The following is a 26,509-nucleotide window of genomic DNA, read 5'->3' as shown; positions in this document are numbered from 1 at the left end:
GTAAATATTGATATGAATTAAATTGTCAAGATCCAGAATTTTTTACATTAAAAATTCACCTTATTTATATATTGCCATCATATAAAATCTTCCAGATGAAAATGACAATTTCCTCATTTCAATTTCAAATGGTCCCATAACTGGCATCAATCTGTGGTCGTACAAGAGGAGGGTGAAAATTTCCACTATTTCATTAAAAAGTTTAAAATAATTTACTTTATTTAGTCCCTTGTGAATGCAATTAAAACAGAATTATTCAAGTTATCACCAAATAATGGGAGGCTTACTGTAAGGATACAAGTGGATATAACGAAGTATGACACTCAGGTATGCAATCAGATCTGAGGTATAATGGAAAACATAGCAGTGCCTGGTATCACAAAGGCTGAAACTGGATTCTAAGCAGCTCTAAGTAATGCAGTAGTGACTAACCTTTAATGAATTTTTACAAACATCTGCTTTTCATTCTTTTCCCCAAACCAATCTATTTCTTTATAGCTTTTGCTTCCTCATAACTTTGATTTTTTTATGATTCCTTTTCTCTGCCTTATGGGTGACCTTTATCTCTGTTTCTTTTTAGCCTCAGATTTCTTTGCCTATGCATAAATTTTCTCTGTATTAATTGGGATACTTTCAATTGCACTTAATAAAAATGCAAAGCAAATTACCATTAATGTAAAACAATTTATTGTTGTATATAACAGATAAGTAAAGGTTTACCATTGCATTCAGGAATGGTTGATACAGGGACTGAATAATATTTCTCTCTCTCAATCTCTCTCTCTCTCTCTCTCTCTAGATAGGTAGGTAGATAGATAGATAGATAAATACAGATAAAGATATATACATATATATTAGACCAGATTGCTCCATATGGTGGCCATATTGACATTACCAGTCCTAGAGTTACATCATATCTTCTTAGTGACCTGGTTGAAAGAGAGTGTGTATTCCAACAGCTTTAACATAATATCCACAAGGAGTATTCTGATTGACTCTAATTAACATAACATATTATGTGCCCATCTCTGAACCAATCTTTGTTTCATACCTATGGCAGTAGAAGCAGGGAGAATGCCAGCCCCTCCCAAACCACACCCAGTAAATTTCTAATAGGTAAAATTATTATATTCCTAGAAGAAATATGAAAAGAATTATTGGATATAAACGCAAAGAAAGCTAGCATACTAAATAGTTCCTAGTTCAGATTTCTGACAATGATTATGTTGCCATTCAGAGCATTTTCCACTGGCCACTCTCATAGTCTGGCATGGATACACTTCTTGGATTCAGTCATTGTCTAGTCAGAGGTGCTTTTGAGTAGTATCACACGGTACAAAACTAGGTGTACAGAGCAATCCTGTGATAAAAGCTCTGAGTGGAATTGTTTTACCTTAGAAGTGTTTGTGGGCTTGGAAGACATCGCAATCGTCATTTAGCTATTATTTCAGATGAAGGAAGTCAGTTGGTTACATTACTCTTAAAAACACCAAGATTCATTATTATTCTCTCATAAATTTCCATCTAATATGCCTATAAATCTATGCCCTAACTCTTATTAAATGACAAATATTATAAAATCCCGACATTTTTGTAGATATACTGGCATATACCAATTTTATTAAGTTTAATATTTAGGTTGACTAGAGAGGCAAGAATAGAGTTATAACCAGAAAATTGTCTCTTATAAAGGAACTGTTTGAAGCCCTGGTTTGACTGTGGTTCATTTCATAAAGTTAAACAATTCCAGGGGTTATAAATCTTTATTGAAGCCAAAGATAATGTTTATGCAAAAATGAACATTTAGACATGGAAAGGGGTAGAACAAATTTCATACAGAATGATGTCTATGTTATTATTTGTACTAAACTCCAGTATGTGCTTAAATTCTGAATGTTCTCATAACTTAATGGTTTAGTATTCAAAGCACACTGTGTCTAGAAAAAAATGTATAGAAAAATTAAAGAAGGAGACAAATCACCTGGTTTTAATATAAAGTAGGATACCAACTGGGCTCAAATATGTTTCATATCTTTAAGTATTTTCAGTAAAACAATTGGAGCATACACAATTTGAATACCAAACTGAATAAAAAGTAATATTTCATTCAGAAAACAAAACACAAAAGAGAATCAATGTTCCTTTCCTTTTCATCTCTCAACCTAGGAAAAGGCTTAACTTTGAAATGCAAATTCTAAATTTGGTATTCAATAATTCTAAAGCTTTCTCAATGAAATTAAAAGGAAATTCTCTTTCCTCGACTAAAAATTCCTCCTGCATTCCTCACAGGAAGAGATATGATTTTACTTATCTACTCACCTATCATAAACACCTGTATAAATACAATTTTTCCATAAAGTTGAAAACAAGTTCACCCTACTTCCCAACTCCACATGTCTGAAATATTCCACAACCCTTACCTTCTTTGAGAAATAGCAACAGACAAATCTGTCACTACAAACTTTCCTCACAGTGATTTTTACCTTTGCTGTATCCAATACAAGTCTTTTAAAGCAACAGCAGTAGTGCCAAATTCATCATTTGGTTTCTTGGGTATAATATTTGCAAAGTACTGAACTAGGCTTCCACAAATGAGAAATAAAAAGCGATTCCAGGATGCACCACGTTCCTCCACAGGTAGGCCAGTGACCACTGTGGAATTGGAGTTCTCCAATGTAATATTTGTGGTAAATTGGTTTTCAATTAAACCATGATCTTCTATTCATATCATTTTATGAGACTCTTCCTCTAATTGTGCAAGTTAAGAAATATGAGATCTTACAACTTGAGTCATGAATGTCTATACATATAAACATTTATATTCATATTCATTTTCATACTTGAGAATATATATGTAAATATATTTTAAGAATTTGATATAAAATTTAATTCAAAATTTTGTAAACCTAAAGAAATTTAATAAAAATAAAGCATTGCACGTTGATACAATTGTGTAGTGTTTAAAGCTCACCCAATACTGTCTTTCTTTAGCTATTGTTTTTTTTAGAGTCAAATTTCATGAAAATTTCGTCCTCGCATTCTTTTCCTACTTTTTCATTTCTCTTTACCTCCAGTAACTCTAATTTGTCTCCTGATCCACTGAAGCAGTTTTTTACCAGTGTCACCGGGGTCATACTTGTTGCTAAATTCAATTATAAACTTAACCCCTATGGTAGTGTTAGTTACCCAACCAATATCCATTCTTTAGATGAACAGACCCCAGTTAACCTACTGGTCCCAGGTAGAGCAGAACAATTGCACTTACAGCAATCTCTTACCTCAGGCAAACTCAGATCCACGGGAATAAACAGCTGATATTTTAAGCTGCTGAATTCTTGGATTATTAGCTTTTTTGTTTTTTAATCAAAAACCATCAACAGTTTTCAAAGAAATGTATTGCAAACAGTGACTTTTACTAAAGAGGTGAATTTGTTCTAAATGAAAAAAATTCCCTCCATGAAAGAGCAAACACATTTACCAGACAACTTATATTGCATTAATGATTTAACAGTGCACAAATAAGGACCATAGATTTTATTTTAATTAGGACTGAAAGATCAGTATAAATGCTGATGGTGGGTGGGTAGGGGGTAGGTTTTATACCTTGAGCTCCAATATTCTAACTCTGTCCTGTCCTGTTGTTATAATTTGTAAAAATCTTTGAGTTTTTGTAACTTCAATGATGTGTTAAAGGCAAAGAGTCTTGATTTGAAGAATTTGTTGTATCCAAAGGCCAGAACAGTACTCAACTCTGATGAGTAAATACATAAAATGTTGGGTGATTCCTTCATGTATCCAATATTTTATTTTAAAATTCTGAAGTGGCAACTGTTCTAATTTTTTTCCATTATAGATTCATTTGCCTGTTTTCGAATTTGATACTAAAGTGTACGTACACTTTGTATAAATCTTCTTTCACTCATAGTAATGTTTTTGAAATTCCTTTACATTGTGTGTTAATTAAAAGTCCATTCCTTGTAATTACTATGTAGTATTCTTTTGTATTTTACCTATTTTGATAACATTTGCCTTTGCTTTTATTTGTTTAGTTTACTAACCTTTAATGGAATTATTGATACTATAGTTTTGGGTCTATTATCTTACTATTTGTTTTCTGTTTATACTCTCTTTGTTTCTTGATCCTCTATTCCCTTTTTCTTCTTTTTTTGATTATTTGAGTATGTTTTTGAATTTAACTTATATATTTACTTTTCAGTTGTATATATCCCTTTTTGTTATATTTTTAGAATTACTTTAGGATTAGAATATTCATCCTGGAATGTTCTTAGTCTATTCAGATTTTATATTGTTGCTGGTTCCATTCTGATAACTCATGTTTGAATAAAATGATTTTTTCTAGCCTGATTACCTGAAGGAGGTTTTCCTGAAGAATGGGCCAGTATTATATTCCAGGCTGGTGAGAAATGTTTTTATGCTCTAGGTTGGTGCACATGAGAAGTTTATTAGCTTTTACTGATCCAAAAATATTACGGTTAGCAACTGGCAGGCAACTCACAATGATGTGAAGTGCCTCTCATCTCTCCTTGGACTGACCTGCAATGTAGGTTGTCTGTGTGATTTCACACTCATCCTTTTCCATCTTCTTTTCCTCAAAACAGAGCCAGTTCCAAGGAAGCTCCCCACGTGTTTCAGGCACCCTGTTGCCATTTTTGCAAACAAGAAACTGTTGCTTTTGAATCTCAAGCTGTACCACCTACTTAAGAATAAACATGTTTATGGCTTTTTCATTGAGTTCTGCAACCACAAGGATCCTCTCTGTATAACCCTGTTGGTCTTCATGGTTTGGACAGTCCTCTCTCCTATTTAGGAATTCAGTGTTGCTTGTTGATACATCTGAGATTTTATTCATATATTTTTATTTAGTTTCTAATGGACTTCATGTTTATATTTCTTATCCTCCTCGTTGCCTCTGGATGATTGCCAAGAAGAAGAGGGGGGATGTTGATTATACTTGTCCATATTAAAATAAAAGTTTCACCTTCCCAGGAACTTTCCTCTTTTAACCTGTTTTATTTCCTTTGTAACACATATCAGTATTTAAAATTTATTTTTCTTTTTATTTGTTTGTCACCTCCACTTGACAGTAGACTCAACAAAAGCAGCAGTTTTGACTGCCTAGATTGTTTCTGTATCTGCAGTGCATAGAACAACTCCTGACATCATAATTCATAAATATTTGTTGAAGCAATAGGAATCCAGGAAACATCTTTTTTTCCAAGTTTTTATTTTATATTGGAGTACAGTTGATTAACAACATTGAGATAGTTTAAGGTATACAGCAAAGTGATTCAATTATGCATTTTCCCGTTTAGGTTGTTACATAATATTGAGCAGAGTCCCCTATGCTACACAGTAGGTCCTCGTTCCCTGTGCTGTATAGTAGGTCCTCATTGGTTATCCATTTTAAATATAGCAGTGTGTACATGTCAATCCCAAACATAAATATCTTTTCAAAAGCTATATTTTTACCTACATAAAACTAATTTTTCCCCAAAGCATGATACACTTCCAAGTGGTTTATGAGATACATATATTGGCAGTTTACATAGGGAGTTAATTTATTTTTATGTGATATGCACACAACAATAACAAAAACATGATTTCACAGAAATCATGAGATAGTATGAGGCTAAACTTTTAAAGAAATCAAGTTGCATTTGATTTGAAAAACTATTAAGTTTTTATATTTAAAACTTAATGGGTTCATAGGGATATGACAAAATTCATTTGAGTAGTCTGAGAATAAGGGAAGTTTGGAAAATACCGTATTGATTCATATATTTAAGCATGACATTACCAGGCCATCTAACTCCAGAGCCAATGTTCCTTACCTTGTATTACAAATAAAATGCTCTGAAACCTGTAAATAAATATCAGTTATAAGGTAGTGTGATAGTTAATTTTGTGTGTCAACTTGTCTAGGCCAATGTGCCCAGTTGTTTGGTCAAACACTAGTCTAGATGTTGCTGTGAAGGTATTTTGTAGATGTGATTAAGATCGATAGTCAGTTGACCTTAAGTCAAAGAGATTACCCTTGATTATGTGGACGGGCTCCCCAATCAGTTGAAGGCCCGTAGAGGAAAAACTAAGGTTTTGAGGGGAAGAAGAAATTCGGCTTCAAGATTGTAATATAGAAATCCTGCCTCAGATTTCAACTTTCATTCTCCCCTATAAATTTGAGATTCAAGGCTACCTCAACTGCCGCCTGAATTTCCGGCTTGCTGGCCTGCCCTAGGAACTCTGGGCTTGCCAAGCCCTCACAATTGTTTCCGCTAATCCCTTAAAATGAATCTCTATAGAATATACATAGATTCTATTGGTTCTGCTTCTCTGGAGAATCTTGACAGATATAGAGGGCATTTGCACCTACGCTAACTTGCATCATGTACATCGCTGACAAGGAAAGGTGTTGGTTAAAAACCTGCTTAAATTAGACTGTTATAACAGAACCCATAAATGGCATCATCTTATGTTACATGCTGACTCATGCTGGCCATTATAAATCAAAGGCATTTTTCCATGCATACTTTCAGAAATCCTACACGCTGCTTTGAAACTATACATGACTTTAAGATTTCAGGCAACTTCAAGGATATCACCTTAGATTTCAAACGATAAATAAACCTCCCTTGGCCCATTCCCACTGCCCCCAGGCTCCACACACTTGCTCCCAAATTCTTCTTGATTGCCTTCAATGAAACATTTGAATACCCCAGGAAAGGCATTTACATATTGTACATTTTACAGTCCTAGAAGACCTTGAAATTCCCTGTCATTTTAGAGATTTTGAGGTTCTATGTGGGATCTTTGCAATGACTTGCTGGGTTTGAAGAGATCCACTCTTACTTTTTCTCGCTCAAGTTCTGAACTAATTAGAGTTGACCATAAAATACAGGGCACTCAGTTAATTTAAATTTTAAGTAAATAATAAATGACTTTTTTAGTATAAATATGTCTCAAATATTGCACAAGACATACCTTTAAAACATGTCACTCACTTGAAGTTCAAATTTCACTGTGTTTGTTGTATTTTTATTTCCTAGATCTGGCAACACTCACTAGCAGTTGAGATATAATTACAGAGTTAACCAAACAGGAGAGTAAAACGTAACATTTGCTATTGATATAATAATCAGTAATATTGGCAAAATAATTAATAATTGCCAGAGATTTTACTTTAATTTTCATAAGAATACTATAACAAATTATAATCATAAAAACTGATTAAAGAGCTTTGACTTTTCCAGGTAGCATAGTTCAATTGACATTTTGCTCAGAGCTGATGGAGGTTAACGACAGATAACACTTCTTCAACTTAAATGATAATTTTGAAAAATGAAAGTTGTAAAAAAGATAAAATAAAAATGGTATTGTCTGTAATTTTAAACCATATAGACAAACATCTATAACTTGGTATATTTCCCTCCAGTCTTTGTGTGTGTGTGTGTGTGTGTGTGTGTGTGTGCGCATGTGTGTGCGTGTGTGTATATATATTTACACAGAACGTGGTCTAGATGTGCACAGGCAGAGTGAAGAATTGGTATCATAGTCTCTCTACTGCCTCCTGCCAACCTCTCCAGCTCTAAAGTTTATCATGTTTATTAATTTTTATTCCCTATGACTTTTGGGTGACTGGCATATCATGACTGATAAAGACTTTTTGAATGAAAAAGGGCTCTTATGAAACGGTGAGTAGAAGAAAAGTTAGGAAAACTCAACAGTAATTACCCACTGAGTGGCTAAAATGGTGCATCTTTCAACCAAGTGTCAGCTCAAGGACTGACACAAGATGTACTGAATAATCACCAGTACCAAGTACTGTTTCCAAAATAGACACTTTGACCATATGAGGAAACAGTGATCCAGGTGGTCTTTACTTGGATCCTATGTATTTCTGTACTAATTTGTATTAGTATTGTATTTCTATACTAACTTGACTCAATAAAGTGGAATGGCCTGAAGAGCCTTACAATTTAAATTTTGAAATTATATCTTATTTATTCAATAAACATTGATTGGAGCCCTCCTTTGTTCCAGAGAAAGAGCTAGATAATGGGTAACCAAAGGTGGGAAAATAAAACATAATTTTTGCCCCCATTAAAGAAGTAACAGTGGGAGAGGTAGTACCCATAACAATATTTACCTCATTTCAGTTTTGTGGAAGCTAAATTTGATAGTACGTAAACACAAAATATTTGATAAGAAATATGGTAAAATAAAGCAGGATGCTATGGAGAAGAAGAAGCACTTGAAATGGGAATGAACTTGGTGTACTGGAGGCAAAGAGGACTGATGTGGCTGAATCTTTGATGAGCAAGGAACACAGCAGGATAAGATCAAGTTGGAAAGGCACTAGACCATATCAGAAAACATATCTCAGCTATATTTGTGTTTTTCTATTTAATTCTAAGCATAAGAAAGAGTCATTGCTTCATTTTGGATATCAACCGTATTATCAGAGGGTTATCTTAGTAACTCCGGTGTAAAACGATGCACTGTAGACAACTTAAAGAAACTCAGACCAATGCATTAATTAGAAATATAAATTTAGTAGTCCTTCAAATGGAAAAGTTCCTTAGTTGTTGTAAACAGTTTGTCTATACTTTCTCTTGTAAGGAGAAGCATTTATGATTCTTTGAGGCATTTACTTGGTATTTTAAATCATAATAAAAACGACTAAGTAGAATTAAATCTTTAGGTTTGGTGTCCATACCACCTAGTATACTATACAGTTGCTTTTAAGATTTTTCTTCACTTATTAATAAACTTCCTAAAACCCCGTTCTAGCTCTCTGTCTTAGGTATATTCGTTTTCTTTTTTATTATCTATCTTTTTGTTAATGGTTTTGGTATTAAATAATTAAAAAACAAAGTCTAAAAAATGATTATAACTGGGGAACCTGTGAGAATAGGAGAGAAAATCTTAGTAGCAACTTATAAAACCTGTACTGAATGCTATCTGAAGCAGCAAACACCAGAGTAAAATCAACATTTGAAACAGAAAGAGTGAAAATTGGATGATATTTTGGGATCAGAATCAAGCTTGAAGCAAAAAGCCTACTCACCTACACCCACTGTGAAGGCCAAGATGAAAAACATAATATCTTGTAAACAAGTACATGAATTAACTTATTCAATCCAGAACAAGTGATTTAACCAAGTTAGACAACACAAAGTAACTTCAGCCAAGAGAAGACTAGATATTAATTGTAACAAGAGCCAACAAACATCAGACTTGGAAAACTTGGGAATGAAGTGTTAAGACTGCTGGCATTTACATGTCTGCGCAGACCTTAAAAGTCAGACGTCAGAAAATATTTTCTAGTAAGAACATCATAAATGTACTGTGTGATATGGTTTCCTGCTCTGATAAAAGCCTCTTTTGATTTCAAATGTTTTCCTTTAGCAAATATTTGCTAAAGGAGACAAAATTTCTCAAATAGGTATATAATGTACACAGTATGTGGGTTATCCCTGAAGATTAATGTAGGAACACATCCATAATTAAAGTAGTAACAGTGGGAGAGGTAGTACCCATAATAATATTCACCTCATTATGAAACGTGGTCAATCTTTAATCTGGTATAATACGTATATTTAGTCTAGGTTCTTTCTACATTAGGAGGATTCTGTAAAGCCATATAACCCAAGTACTGTGCCTGATATATAATAGGCACATAAAAAATGAGGCAAATTAGGGAGTACATTAATATATAATCTTTTTATTGGTCTGAAATGAAAAGACTGGATATTTAATTTTTTTAGAACAGTTTTGGATTTACAGAAAAATTGAACAGATGGTACAGAGATTTTCATGTTACTCTCTCCCATCCCCTGCACACATTTCCTCTATTATTAATATCTTGCATTAACGTGGAACATTTGTTATAATAAATGAACCAATATTAATAATTATTAACTAAATTCCATAGTTTATATTAAGGTTTGCCACTTGTGATGTACAGTGCTATAGGTTTTGGCAAATGCATAATGTCAGGTATCTACCATTACAGTATCATACAGATTAGTTTCCCTGCCCTAATAGTTCACTCTGCCTCACCTCTTAATCCCTACTCACTCCCTCTACACCCCTGGCAACCACAGATCTTTTTACTGTCTCCATAGTTTCCCTTTTCCAGAATGTCATATGGTTGGAATCATACAATATGTAGACTTTTAAGATTGGCTTCTTTCACTTAGTAACATGTATTCAAATTTCTTACAAGTTGTTTAATGGTTTGATAGCTCATTCTAAAAAATTGTTTTAGGAATGCTCCATTGTGTGGACATACCACTGTATATTCATTCACCTTTGAAGGATACCTTGATTCCTTCCAGTTTTTGGTGATCATAAATAAAACTGCTATAAACAGAGTATTCCCAACCTCTTCCTTCCATCCTTTATAACATTGCTGTTATTTATTTGTCCATATGCTATAATCACCTAAAACATTATTGCTATGATTATTTAAACAATTATTTATTAAATTAAGAATAAGAGAAAAGGTTTTATTTTATCATCATTTATTACTTCCCTTATGCTCTTCCTTTCTTTATGTAGATCTAAGTTCCTGACCTATATTATTCTTCTCTCTAGACTTCTTTTAACATTTCTTGCAAGGAAGATCTGCTGGCAACAGATTTCCTCAGTTTACATTTGTCTAAGAGTATTTCTCCTTCACTTTTGAAAGTATGTTAAATGAATACATAATACATTAGGATTTGGGGTTTTTTTCCCCTCCACACTTTAAACATTTCACTCCATTCTCTTCTTGCTTGCATGGTTTCTGACTAGAAGTCCAATGTAATTCTTATTCTTATTCCTCTAAAGATAAGTTTCCTCTACCATATAATAAGTTTTTCAAGATTTCCTCTTTGTCTTTGGTTTTCTGGTGTTTGCACATGATATGCCTAGGTGTCGTTTTTTTTGGTATTTATCCTGCTTGTTGTTCTCTAAGTTTTCTGAATCTGTACTTTGGTGTCTATAAATAATTTTGGAAAATTCTATTATTAGTGCTTCAAATATTTCTTCTGCTCCTTCCTGTCCTTCTTTTCTTTCTCATGTTTCTATTATACATATGGTACATGTTTTGTCATTTTCCCACATTTCTTGGATATTCCATTTATTTAATTTTTTTTTCTTTTTTTTTTACTTTTTGCATTTCACTTTTGGCAGTTTCTATTGGCATATCTTCAGGTTCAATTATTATTTCCTTTGCCATGTTTAGTCTACTGATGAGGCCATCAAAAGCATTCTTCATTTCTATTACAGTGTCTGTGATTTCTAGAATTTCCTTTTGACTCTTTCTTGGGGTTTCTATCCCTCTGCTTACATTACCCATCTGTTCTTGAAAGTTGTCTACTTTTTCCTATAGAGTCTTTAACATCTTAAACACAATTGTTTTAAATTCTCTATCTGATAATTTCAAAATTCATGCCATATCTTAGTTGTGTTGTTACTTTGTTTGCTTTGTCTCTTCAGACTGTTTGTTTGTTTTGTCTTTAGAATGCCTTGTAATTTTTTGTTGAAAGCTGGACACGATGGGGTTAATAGGCACTAAGGTAATTAAGCTTTTAGTGTGAGGCTTTATGTTAATCTGGCTAAGAGTTGGGTTGTGTTTAAAGTTTGACATAAATGTAGGTGCCAGAAGATTCTAGTTTTCTTGTCAGACTGTTTTCCTCCTGTTGCCTTTGGATTTCCCTTGGAACTTCCTAAATAGAGTCTGTGACTCTCACTTGTAATCTGTTTTTATATTGATACCCTGTTGGTGTGGCAGTAAGGTGCTGGGAAGGGTAAGAATTCTATATTCTTATAATTAAATATCAGATTTTTAATAGTCCCTGGGATGTGATCTTCAGAACATTCCCTAGCCTTTTATTCTCATTCTTTATGAGAGACAAGTCTAGCAGGGCCTGGATTTGTTTGATTGCCCTTTTCTCAAGTCAGGTAGGGTAGAGTACCTTCCTACGGAGGGCGTTGTTAAGTTTCCTTTGGGCATACTTTTAAATATTTACTAAAATCTGTAGAATAGTGGCAGAGTTAAGAAAATATACAAAAAGAGTGAAATAATAAACAAATTGAGTGAAAAATGATGGTGATGGAACAAAGCAAAATGAGTTTCAATACAACATAATTATTATTCCAGAAAAATGATTACAGTTAATTAAACAGAAATAAAAATTCAAAGGTATGCTAGAAGAGATTTGTCCTGAAATTAACAATAGTAATTAACCTGCAAGTGAAAAATGGACCTTCTTCTTCCGGAAAGATTGATATGAAACTGTAAAGGGCAAACCATCATTCGTGATGTTATCAAGGTTCAAAATCTAGAAAACATCTTGTGAGCCTCCAGAGAGGAAACGTAAGTGACCTAAAAAGTGGAAAATAATTAGGCTGGTTTCAGACTTTTCCACTGCAACCTTTAGTGCAAAAAGACAATGAAGCAATGTCTCAATGTTCTAAGAAAAATGTTACCTAAGAATACCCCACCAAACTATTTGTCCTTAGAGTAAAAAGTTCACAGACATTTTTAAAAATGCAAGGACTCAGGGAACATAGCACATAAGGGATGGAAAGGAATATAGCTTAAAAAGAGTTGCATCAAAATTGTACATTCAAAACTGAAGCAGATGTGAAAAAAAAAGAATAGGTCATTGGTATTAAATACTATTGTGTATATATCTAAGGTCAAACATAAGACACATAATTGTATAATGGGACAAATAATTGGTCTGGGTCCAGATTCTTATAGTTTCAACTCTGATGCATTTTAGGTGTATAATCTTGGGCAAATTAATAATAAGAAAGATTTCAGGAGGCCGTTGTGAAGATTAAATGTGTTATAATATGTAAATAAAAGTGAAGGAGACATTAGAACCCCTCAAAATATGTTAGCTAAAGGAAGCAAACATGTGTATTCAGACAAAAAGAAAAATTATCAATCTCTGATAAGTAAAATATAACAAAATTGGAAAGTGAAAAGTGCAAATGTAAATGAGTGCATATAAACTAGAGATACTTTTAAAAGATTTAACTCAATAAGTTTCATAATTTTTAATCTTTAAATGGATAATTTTGGATATTTTCTGGAAAAAATGTCTATCAAACTTTTACCAATTCCTTAAAGTTCAGTAAATTTTTCTCATATTAAATATAAGTAAAGTTAAATATTTTAAATAAAATATATCACAGCATTATATCTTGTAATATTATTTACACCTACTTCTTTCATCCCTTTTTATCTGTAAATATGCAGAGATAATAACATTTTGGGTGGTAAGCATGTGGATGATTATTTTGCCTTTTTCTCAAAACTTAATTATAGTCCTTGAATTTTCATAATGATGAATATGTATAATTTCTACCAAAATAATAAGCTTTTTATAAAAATTCAACATAAAAAAGACAAGTAAAATGTAACAATTCAGAGTCTCAATTATGATAAAATAAGCATTAACAGTATCTAAAATTGTTATTTTAATTTTTACTGATTAAGCATGAGTAATGTGAAAATGACAAGGAAAATATAGTATACCATAAACTATGCATGAAGCAGAGATTTAATGATACTACCATAACATCTTGTTCATCAATGATTTGTATATATCTTACATCCAATTCATTTGCAAGACAGATAAGAATCAGAAATTTAGCAAAAGAAACAGCCAAAATAGTTTTCAGAAAGTCCATGCACAAAAATTAAAAGAATTTGCGATGCATGACTAATTCACCCTTCTTTCACTAGTTTTTTCTGGGAACTACTCTTCACTCCCTTTTCAGTCTGTTGCAAGCTCAAGCATTTGGCCAAAGGTTCAAGTCAGCTCATTAATTTATTCAACAAATATTTATTGAATGCCTAATAAGTGCAATGTACTAGAAGTACAGCAATAAACATAACAGATAAACCATGTTTTGTGGAGATAACATTCTGGTGGAGAAAATAAATAAACTAATAATTTATGCATTGTCATATAGTTATAAGCATTATGAAGAATTTGGTGCTCTTTTATATGGAGTGGTCAGGAAAGGAGTAACTGAAAGGTAACATTTAAGCAGAGCCTCAAATGAGGTACAGATTCAACCAAATAGACACCAAATTCTCCCAAATCTATTGTTATTTTTTTGGTGTTTGTTTCTTGAGTGATGAGCCTATGATTTGATCAGAATCAATAGCACAAATGGAAATATTTTCTTGGGTTATGAGAATAAAAAATTGCCACTTTCTCATTTGATTTTAACCTAAAAAGATATAAGATATGGAGCAGATGTAGCCAACACCTCCATGTGGAAGACCACCAATTATGACATCAACCAAAAGGAAGTTCTCTGGAAAGAGAGGAACTTGTACTTTTCAGTTACTTGGGTCAATTACCTTTTTTCTTTTCCTTTTTATAATAAATTTATTTATTTATTTATTTTTGGCTGTGTTCTGTCTTCATTGCTGCTCGCAGGCTTTCTCTAGTTGAGGCGAGCAGGGGCTACTCTGTGCTGTGGTGCGTGGGCTTCTCATTGCGGTGGCTTCTCCTGTTGCAGAGCACAGCTCTAGATGCACAGGCTTCAGTAGTTGTGGCACGCAGGCTTAGTTGCTCCGTGGCATGTGGGATCTTCCCAGACCAGCGCTTGAACCATGTTCCCTGCACTGGCAGGAGGATTCTTAACCACTGTGCCACCATGGAAGTCCCCAATTACCTTTTTTCTAAGTCAGTTTGATTTGGAGTTGTCTATACTTCTATCCAGCAGTCCTAAGTGGTATGGAACTCTCTCAGATTCTCATCAAAAGTCTGTACTATATATCTTTGTATGTAGAGACAGCAGACTGGAGATGTAATGCTGGGAAACTTAAACATAAGGCGGTGGTTCATTGTTGTGGTTAAGAACTTGGGCTTTGCTGCCAGATGGCTTCAGCTCTGATTTTGGCTCTGCCTCTTACTAGCTGAAGTCACTTAATCTCCCTGGACCTTGGTTACCGCTCCGATAAGTGAGGATGATAAAAAATGCCAGGCTCACAGTGAGCATTCAAAATGGTAGTTATTATTAAAATTACTTTTGTTTTTGTTGTAATTTTAGAGTGGAAACAGACAAAGTCACCCAAAGACTAGAACCTGAGGTACTCCAACATTTATCGGCCCGGTAGAGAAAGAGATGGCTGAGAAAGGAATTGAGAAGGTATAGCCAATGAGGTATGGAAACCAAGGTGGGCTGCCGGGACAGCAGTAAAGGCAAAGCCAGGAAATTACCCATACAGAACCCCAAACTGCAGTACAATGAAGAGTGAATGGGAACAGAGCAAGAAGAAATAGCAAATGCATACCATATTTTTTGAGAATTTTTTCTGTAAAAGGGGTCATAAAATGGGATAGGAGGAGGAGGGGATAGTAGGAGGAGGAAAATGTGGAGTCTAAGAGCCATTATTTTTTAAAGATAAGACATAATATCTGAAGTTATCATTAAAGAATTTATAGGATGACTCAAGTCTGTAGATACATTTTTAGACTCTGGAGTGTTTTAAAATAATTTGATTTTGAATTTTATTTTAGAAATGGCATGTGTTCTCACGGCTACTACTGTACCCATTGTATTTTGTATTTTCATTCAGTTCGCTTGTGTTACGTAGAATGCCTGCCTGACTGTGCACGGACCATGTATGTACATAGAATTGACCTAGTAGGGAGGGGAGATACTGAGGGGGAGGAGATAATTAAAGAAGTGTAGGCCTTGAGAAGAGGAAAGGGAATTAGATCCTGGGCATCATTTGGGGAATTTACTTCTAAATTCTTGCACTGTCACAGAAGGGAAAACAAAGACACATACAAGTGCAGGTGGATTTTATAGTGGAAAGTTAATTGAACACTTCTCTGATGACTTCTACCATCACTCTGTGGATGTTCCGTGAGGAGAAAAGGAATATAAGACTTTAAGGACAAGGAAAATCTTCTAATGTAGTCATCTTAGAGTGTTGGAAAGGGAATCAACATCAGAAACACAGCAGATCTGCTGGCTAGGGTTGATGCTTATCTTTGAGAATTTAAAGTAACACCAATTGTTGTACATGATTTTTACTAGGAATATACAGCTGCTCAGATGCAGGAGAGAAGAGAGTTGGGTGTTGTGTTCAACCGAAATTTAAGTCTTCATAAATGAGTATGATAAAAGGAAAAAAAGAAGGAAAGCAGAAAGTGCTTGAAAGGGAGTAATTATGATAATGGTCCATCAAAACTAAAGTTAAGGAAGGATTTGAAGATAGGAGATTTAATAAATAGTGAAAAAGAGATGGAGTCTGTGGAATGAAGTTCTCATGAGGTGAAAGGAAAAATGGTTAACAATACCCCAGTAGTAGGGTTATATAATGCCCGGTGGTAATAAGCTGGAGGGTATGACAATAATAGTGGGTAACTTTACTACACATGAGGAGATAAGGCAACTCCTAGGCCACCACGGTACGTGGATTATGCACATGGAATCACGTCACCGGACATGATGACCAGGCATCGGTAGAGAGTATGAGTGAGGCAGGAGCAAAAGTCATTGACAAGGAGAGGCTCGACTAGGAGGTCCAGCAGCTGGGGACGGGGAAGGGGTTGTAGATAATTAAACCAGATGTCATGAGTTTCAGAATGGATGGAGTTTTTTGAAAGAGTAAAAAGAAGAAATTGTTTGGAAGAGAAAATGTAGAGCAAGGAACAGTAATGTGTTCTTTGAGTTATGTGAGTGAAGAAGAAAACACAGCCACTACTTTAAAGGACTGCAGTGCAAAACCTTTGTCAGGAGATAGCCAGATACTTTTAAGATTAAGAAAAGCAAAGGGAGGGCTTCCCTGGTGGCGCAGTGGTTGAGAGTCCGCCTGCCGATGCAGGGGACACGGGTTCGTGCCCCGGTCCAGGAAGATCCCACATGCCACGGAGCGGCTGGGCCCGTGAGCCATGGCCGCTAAGCCTGCGCGTCCGGAGCCTGTGCTCCGCAACGGAAGAGGCCACAGCAGTGAGAGGCCCACGAGGACAAAGGAGAGTTTTTGGGTTGCGGATCAGGCTTGAAAGTTTCTGGAAGAGGAGACTGGGTAAGATTAGGGAATACAAGCAGCACATTGTATATGAGTTTATGGTGATGCTGGAAGACCTGGAGCTTTGGAATTCTGCTGATAATTAGGTATCTGAGGCAACAAGGGAATTCTTCATAGTGGGGTAGCTAATCATTTCAGGCAATGGTTTTATTCCTTATAATCAGTGGAGTGGGATATCTATACCGTCCTGCAGGTCTTACTGATGTGGCCTTTGGGGGCTGGGGACAAGGGCAGAGAGCAGCGGACTGTCCTCAGAGCGACTGCTCCTCTCTGCTCACCACTGTTACAGAACAGAGAGAATGCAATCATTAACAGAAGACCATTCTGTTTAAAACGAATTCTGTCTCAGCAAGTAGGATGGTATTTAATTAATTTTGTAGAGAGTTGTAGCCAAAAGGATTTGTAAAATGTTTGGGGACTTAAAGGGATAAAGGCATAAGGCCTCTGTTACTAGGTAATACAACTTGTCATAATAACTGATCTCCCAAGGGTGTCTGATAACAAAGTTCAGGCTCTATTAAGAAAATTATCATGAAACTAGAAGATATTTACCAGGGATATGAAAGGCTAGAACTGGTAATTAATCCTCCCTCACTGTTCAATGGAGATTAGAGCCTCATGAAGTGGTTACAAATTTGAGCTCGCACAGTTCAAAACAGATTTTGAAATATTGGAGAGAGTCCAAATAAGAATAAGATAAATTATTTTTTAAATTGTCCATTTAAAAAAAAAATTTTTATTGAAGTATAGTTGATTTACAAAGTTGTGTTAGTTTCAGGTGTACAGCAAAGTGAATCAGTTATACCTACACATATATCCAAACTTTTTTTTTTTTTTAGATTCTTTTCCCATATAGGCCATTGCAGAGTAATGAGTAGTGTTCCCTGTGCTATACAGCAAGTTACTATCAGTTATCTATTTTATATATAGTAGTGTGTATATGTCGGTCCCGATCTCTCAATTTATCCCTCCCCTTCCCCCTTAACCCCTGCAAACCGTAAGTTTGTTTTCTACATCTGTGACTCTACTTCTGTTTTGTAAATAAGTTTATTTGTACCCTTTTTGTTTTTTTAGATTCCACATATAAGCGATATCATATGATATTTGTCTTTCTGTGTCTGACTTACTTCACTCATTATGACAATCTCCATTTTTATAAGGAAAGAGAATTTGGAAGAAGAGAATACTGACAAATGATCATTTCTGCTTTCAATTCTATATTAAGACTTGTACTTGTCTTAATATAATGTTAATTCTGTATATAGTATTACTTCTATATATAAGACATATATATGTATATATAAGACTATATATTTCCGGAAATAGTCTTACAAAGTCAGCCAGAGCCTTCCAGAAAGCAAGGAACTAGGTAGATCCCACCTCACCGTCACCTGACAATGTGTGCAGAGTACTAGACTAAATAATGCAGGAAGAGGAAGAAATATTAGATATTTTCATGGATATTTTATTCATCTATCTTTATTCTAAAGCATTTGAAAGATCTGAAACACTAGTGACAGGTAAGCAGCTTTCGAATCTAAGTAACAGAGATATCTGCCTTTTGACGTTCACCGATATCCCTTAGATGGGCCCAGTAACATCTGGGAACTTGTCCCAATCGATTTTCTCTTTGTGTCACATGTGACACTGGATAATTTAACCTCTGTAAAGAGTGATGATCACTCTGATTGAGAATGTGTTAAAAGAATTAACAACGTATAAAATCATCTAACACACAGTGTGGACATTGCTGCTTAACAGAGCCAGTGTAGGAATTCAGATTCAGGCCTCTTTCCAGAAATGCTTCGGAAAGCAGCCTCTACATGATGTGGTAAGACTGCCAGCATGCAGGACTGCCAGGAGGAAATCGCTGCCTCCAAGATGGCCTCTCTACTGCTTGAGAGGTCTTGGTAGATTTCATACTTTACCTTGTATCACTGCTTCCATTACAAGTAAAGCTGGTCCCAAGAAAAATAACTCACACTGAGAACAAATTATTTGGAAGCAGGTATAGATGATGAGAGTAATGACTGAGAGTGCCCTGAATAGACGGACAAAGCAGTCTGAGGGAGGAAAGATGGGAGGGAAAAAGAAAGGGGAAGAGAGTTCTGAAGACATGCCATCTCCTCCGTCAGTTTGTCCAGGACCAAACCTGTTTCTGAAGTCTAGTACATAAAGCTATTCACCTCTGGTCATGAGGAAAGATTCCTGATGCACAGGTGAGAGCTAGATTTACATAACACATACCAGAATACAAAATGCAAGTTTTATCTTTCTCTAGAACTTCTGCAGTGTGAGTGGAAATGAAGAACGGAGATTTAATACAAATATATTTTCTCTCCATACCTATAATAAATCTCAGTTTCACAAACCATGTCAGGTACCAAAAGCCTAAAACAAATCTTGTACTCTGGGAGAAAATTTTTTTTAATGTAATTTGATTTGTTTGGCTCTGATAGATAAAAGAGAAGAAAAGGAGCCTTCTTTTCAAAACACTCAGATCATATTTATGCATTATTTCTGGGCATCATTTTTCATAAATATTCATGCAAGAGATTCATGGTTTGATTGCTCTCGAAGCTTTCCAAGCAATCAAAATATTTTTTTGGTTCTGTTTTGTTTTTTGCTTTTACTTACCCAACATTATACAGGTAAGGTTTTTGCAACATTTACTAAACTTCAGTTAACATTAGTGAAAATTGAAGAAAACAATTCAAGATATGCAAGGTTTGGGAAAATTACTTCTTATTAGAACATTTCTGAAATATCCATCTACAGTATCACTGTTTACATTAATGTCTTAATTGGTGAATTGGTTATAGATGAGATATGTTAAAACCAACTTTTTCCATTTAAAATTTTTAAGGTGACATATTTGCAATTATACCTCCTTTAACATAACTTCAAAAGCTTCATATACTCTGTAGTTTGAATTCTACTGCTTAATTTGAGTGATTATAAAATAATTTGGAGTTTTTAGAGACTGAGAAGCATTTCCCAAGGTTAGCTTTTCCAAACAGAAAATTGAGTATTATAAATTCCACCTCCCACAGACCAGAATTCACAACTATTGGTCAGGGGCAAACACCACTGGCTCTGCGTCCTCAGTCACTGTGTGCCATTTCACCAAGTAGGAGCCAAAGGTAAGTTTTTACACTTGCTTTCTTCTCAGGTTATACACTTTTTTCTCTACTATAATAACCTTTAAAAAAATAATTCAACTTGCTTTAATATTTTGTGGTGAACTTTGATTCAATCAGCTGGGTTTACTTTTGCTCTTTTTATATTTATATTATTCTTGGAAAATCCAAAATTCTGAATTAGCTTAGGAATTCATAACATACAGAAAAATAGTTGATCTTAAGAGCCAGGAGAATAAAATTAGATGCCAATAAAATTATAGTAGTTTCCAATATATTCCTTAAGTCAGGTGCCCTGACATGGAACACGTTCTTTGCCAGTATTGACAGGCACTATTGATTGTTATTGATTGAAATATTATGCAAAAGAAGAAAATGATAAGATTTCAGGTGTTTAAAATATACTGATTATATTACAATTTTCCATTTACAATGTCTTTTTAAGCTATATATTTTAAATTTTTATATAAGTATAAGCTATTAAAATGTCATTAAATGGTATAGAGCGGACAATATGTTTAAAGTTTCAACAAAGACATTACATTAAATACCAATGTAAGTATTCGAAGGAAGGAACATGCTTTTTTAAACTATACATGGATATGTGTTCTTCATATTTCTAAGGTTCACAGACTGCCTTATTGATGATAGCTTTAGGGGATATGTCAAATGCAAGTAAACTCTAATATGCAGATATATATAATCAAACATAGAGTATGAAGTGAGAAAAAGAATAAGCAAGTGCATAATTTTTTTGAACAATGAATGTTGCCAGAACTGTACAAGGAAATCTGTATATTTTTTAGGTTAGTGGTGGCCACTGTTAATGCTTCCCATCTGAATATGGGAGAATGGTTTCTGAAAGATTTGCAAATCACACTGTTTTATTAAGTAGGACTTTGTTGATAATTGCATAAAACTGTTCCAAATCTGAGATCCTGCAAAGACCTCTGCAAAGGCAAGTAAAATAGAGGCTTAGTTTATCCAGTATGAATAAAAAACTTATTTGAAGAAAGCATAGGAAAGGATAAAAAGGAGCTCCTTGTACTACTTCCTATTCTCAGAGGAATTTCATATCCTTCTGCCTAAACCTGCTTCATAAAGACTTTCTTTCAAGTAACTGAAGGTCAATTTGTCTGCCAGTGCATTCAAGTTTGAAAGTAATATTTATCATGAATTCCTTTTTGTATGTGTGCATAGGTACAAACACCACATGTACTGTTCTTAAAGTAAACCCAAGAAGTGTATCCAAAATACAAAACCTTTAAAATTAGATATGCTTGATCAAAATTTTACAAATACTTTGCTTCCTCAATGAATGATCACTAGGTAACACTTTTCATAGGCCTAATTTAAATGTTTAAAATTAAACATAAGAGATTTTCTTCTAAACTAAAATGTATGCAAAGGAGTACATACAGAATTAAAATAATTAAAATTATAAGATCTTGACTGAATCTCCCCAAAGCATGATGTTACCATGGAAACTAAGAATAGCGTTTATTAAAGAATTACAAAACAAAAGATTGCTCTAATCCCATGTGTGTGCAAATCCTCCTCTAAGGAAATCTTGCTAAATGGTGACTTTCAGACATGTATTCCTATTGATTCTGAGTTTAAACTTTAGATAGCCACTAAGGATTGAAATAAAACACTAAGGACTAAAAAGGAAAAGGACTAAGGAAAAAAATAATTTTCTTGTCTGCTCCATTTGGTTAAGACAAGCTTGGAAAATATTGCATAAAATATTAATTTTATGTGTGTAAATATTAAATTATGTATGCATTAAAGACACCCAGAGGCAACAAAGAAGTAAAAGAAAGAAAAAACAAACCTTCATTATTTTGTCTGGAAAAAGCCCTAGACTTAAATGTACAAGAAACAGTCCTAGCTGTATTACTAGCCAACTCTGTCTTGGTTTCCTCATTTGTAAAGTGATGTGACAGTTATAGTGATTAGCATCATCATCCTCATCATCCCTACATCCCAGAGTTGATGAAAGAATCTTAATGCTTAGTAAGTGGTAAAACTCTTAGATAATGTGAAGGCTTTTGTGAATAAGTATACCACAGTCTTTCTGCATACCATTTTCTCCATGTTTCTCTATAAAATAAAATCAATTTCACCATAATTCCAATATCTACTGTAAAAATGTGGATAGGTTTGTGAATTCATTTGAGCATCTGGCATCAATAGTCCTCGGAAGCCACACAATTTCACGTGCTATGTTTATAAATTATCCATGGAAAGAAAGCTACCAGCTTGAGTTTCTCAGTATTGACAGTGATTTATCATTCCTATTTAGTGAAAACTATTCATAAGTTATTATCAATTAAATATGTATGTGTTTTAATATTTTATGATTAGGAAAGTTAGAAAAATGAAAACATTAGCAAGACTCGTTCTGGGACTTGTCATCTTGGATGCTGCTGTGACCGCCCCAACTCTAGAATCCATCAACTATGACTCAGAAACCTATGATGCCACCTTAGAAGACCTGGATAATCTATACAACTATGAAAACATACCAATGGGTCAAGCTGAGGTAACTGATTCCTCCCACTCCTGAGACTTTTTAAAGCATTGTATGAGGAATTATTAGGGTTTCTTCTCTTTAAATAGATTTTTGTTTACTTATAAGTGGAGATGTTCCATCAATAATTTCATATTAACTTTTTCTCCAGAACACGTTCAATGTGATGGAGGTTAACATTGGGAAACTCTGTTGCTTTCTTTATACTTCACTTTGTTTTCTTTATATTTCCTCATAAAATTGAAAAATAAAAGTTTCTATCAAGTTAGAACAGAGAAAATTAGGGGAAGAGGCAATCAATGAGGAAAAGGTGAATTCAAATAGTACATACAAAATGATAAGGAAGTTTGGGAAGTTTGAAGTAAAGAAAAAAGACATGAGATTAAAATGTAATAGAAGAAAACTAAAAGAATGCAGAAAAAGGACAATGATTTGAAACTTTACTGTATTCTAAGCACAAATACGCTTCCCTAAATGACTGATTACCCTCAGCAGTAATGTAGGCATTGGCAAGGTTACAGACCGTTACCTAAATCTGATATGACATGTTCCTAATTAAATGGTAGGCTTTTTACATAACTAAAGGATACAGACTAATTTTTCTGAATCAGAAAACAAGCAGATCTTGAAATGCTGGAGTCTAATGAATGTACAACATTGACAAAAACTAATTAAGTACAAATAAACCGAAAGGGAAATTACATCACCTTTACAAGATCAGAACATATTTGGGGCAGTCATTCAAGTGTAAATTTTCTTAGAATAACTACTTTTGACAACTAGGAAAATGAAATATTTAGACAAAAGCATGTATTTAAATTGCATGGGACTTAGATACATCTTTATTAAAATAGTAAACATTCTCATTATTGTTTATGTTGCCTTCTAAAATACAAGAATTAGATTTTCACAGTACAGTAGTTTTTACATATTCTCCCCCTGCACTATTCTTTTCCTGTTTTTCTCTCTTTTGCCATCTGTCTCTCTCTCTCTATCTTTCTCTTCCCCACTTTTTAGTAAAGTTTCAGGCTTGACAGCAGGCCACTTTTCTTCTGAACATTTAGTTATGACTCTGTTTTTAAGTCTTTATCAACATTCAGTGCTTGATTCATTTCACTGTGTGGCTTCTATTATGTGAAGGGGATTTTCTGTTGAGAATTTATAGTCATTAATACCAATCTTGCTATATGTGATCTCTGTATCTCTAATCTAATGCATCAATGTAGAGTATAAGAAGAAAGTTTTTCAGTGCTTAACTCATCTGCCCTGTTCCTTTTTCCATTTTGCAGAAATATTTAAAAAAAAAAACTCAGTGCATATCTGCAGTTATCTACCAAATTAAATATTTTAATTTAAACTTATTTGTCATTCTTCCAAAAAATATTTCATTGGATTGGTGAGTACCATAGTGAATTCTTTATTTTAAGTAGGGCTGGGGAATTTGGACTCAAGGGTTTATTTATTCACTTCAGAAGAGCAAATGCATAATAGAGGGACTACCATTTGAGACCAAGCCTACCCTAGGCAAAACTGTGAAGGAAGTGAATTTTATCTGCAGACTGCTTTTAAGCTATTCCTTGCTGTCAGGATCCTTTCTGTTGCCCAGGAGGCCCTAGACATTCTCATGAGAGTCTGAAGTTCTTCCTGCCATCAAGGAAAATTAAGCTAATATATATATACATATTAGCTTAATTATATATATAATATATAATTATATATATTATATATTAGCTTAATTTTATTTATATATATATGTATATATATGTGTGTGTGTGTGTGTGTATATGTATATATATATATATATATATATATATATATAAAGATGATTTATTATACAACCTTTCCTCAGTATTTGCTTATTCTGGAATAACAACCTTCCTGTAAGGTACTGAATATGTGGCATTGTATCCTTACACACCCTAGCCCTTACTTCATGCAAACATTTCTAATTTTCTTACTGGCTAAGCCAGACTCAGAAACCCTAACAACTGAGGGTTCCAGAAAGCCACTGATAATCCCTTGTAGTTGACTGAAATATACAAGTCAGCCCTGATTTAACAATCCTTTGTGGTGAAGTCATCATCAGCAAACTGGTTTTAGGTAGATGATAGATATGGATACAGATATAGCTATAGATATATACATGTGCTATAATAAAACTATAACACATTTGAAAACATCAAATATACATAATTTTTTAAAGATATTTACAAAGTTGTTCCAACAGCAAAAATCAATCAACCAACGTACTCACCCACCACCTATTGGAAAAAAATCCCAAAACAAACAAAATCAATATGATAAAGAAAATAAGATGACCTAAGGAAAAAAATTCAGAAATTTAACTCAGATCTCAACAACTTATTACTATAAATTCCTTACAAACAAACAACTAGCATATAATTCCCTATGGGAAAATATGAAATAAAGTCAATACTTCCAGTCATGTGAATGGATTCTAGAATTTGGTTAACATGGCATGAATTTCTTGAATGCAGTCTTGTAAGTTCAGATTCTGGAAGGTCAAATAAACTTATTTATCTCGTTTTTATAAATTAAAGGCAGTGGTTGCACATGTTCTTGATCTTATGTGACACTTTCTGAGTGAACACTGATAACACACCCATATAAGGTCCAGTTAATGAAAAGGTTCATAGTAAATGATAGACATAGGGAATGATGGGATCAGATTCTTCAGTTTTTTGTCCTTGATGCCAAGAGTATGGTTCTGCATAATTTAGCCTAGAATTTATTTCAGCTGTACAAAAGACAACTTTATATTCTAAAGTTGTAAATTTATAGGATAACTGCTTCTAAATGCCAATTTCTTTCTTTCAAAGTCGAAGACTTGGCATCTTATGCCACTAGAGTAGACCCTTTGGTCTAAACTTGGAATGATTAATACTTAAGGCCTTTGATATATGTGGTAGGTAGAATTCTAAGATGTGCCCTAAGTGGCCCATCCCCTGATGTGTCCATGATCTTTGTAATTGTTACCATCATGAATATATTGGGATATCACTCCTGTAATAGGTTATGTTATATGGCACAGTTGAAATTTAAAAAGGGAGATTATCTTGGTCTGCCTGACCTAAAGTCATGAGCCCCTTAAATCAGTGTCTTGAGGTTAGGGACAAAATTTGAAGCATGAGAGAAATTCAATGCAAGGGAAACTGTTTCTGGCTTTAAAGATATCAATAGATGGGTCTATGTTCATAACAAGAATGCAGGAATTCTCTAGATGCTGAGGAGAAGCTGACAGTCAGCAAGCATATAAGGATACAAGAAACTCAGTCCTAAAGATACAAGAAACTTCAAGTACTTCAAGTACTACATGAGGTTACAGCCCTGGCCATCACTTTATTTTGGCCTTGTGAGACTCTAAGCAGAGAACCCAGTCAAGCCATCCTTGGACTTCTGATCCACAGAAACTATCCGTTTAAAAATGGGTATAGTTTTAAACTGCGAAGTTTATAGCAATTTGCAATGCAGCAACAGAAAACTACTACAATGTAATGATTTAAACTTTTTTTTCCGAAAGCCAAATTTGAATTACTATAAGGCTGCAAGGCTTCCATTTATGAGTCCAACAATTTATCTAGTCAGTGAACCAAACCACCCCTGATTCCCAGGGTTAGAATTTCAATAGAGCTTTATTGATTTCTATTGGTGGTAGTATATTCATTATCTCCTCAGTGGCTGGAAAAGGGTAATTGAAAGTATTTCTGTTTTGAAAATTATATGCAGCAATAGTATTTC

At 34.1% G+C, this 26,509-nt stretch overlaps 1 protein-coding gene across 1 annotated transcript in view; it reads left to right on the top strand.

Annotated features, from left to right (window-relative positions):
* Window positions 1-20,146: 20,146 nt before the first annotated feature.
* Window positions 20,147-26,509, top strand: part of EPYC (epiphycan) — a 38,288-nt gene continuing 31,925 nt past the window's right edge. The window contains exons 1-2 of the mRNA XM_004285114.2: window positions 20,147-20,220; window positions 22,585-22,762. Of these exons, the coding sequence (XP_004285162.1) occupies window positions 22,598-22,762 (165 nt within the window). The 5' untranslated portion in view covers window positions 20,147-20,220; window positions 22,585-22,597. The remainder of the gene's footprint in view (window positions 20,221-22,584; window positions 22,763-26,509) is intronic.

The sequence above is a fragment of the Orcinus orca genome, chromosome 11 (assembly GCF_937001465.1).
Source record: "Orcinus orca chromosome 11, mOrcOrc1.1, whole genome shotgun sequence".
Lineage (NCBI taxonomy): Eukaryota > Metazoa > Chordata > Mammalia > Artiodactyla > Delphinidae > Orcinus > Orcinus orca.
Note: the sequence above shows the minus strand (reverse complement) of the source record. Positions and strands in the feature narration are given on the sequence as shown.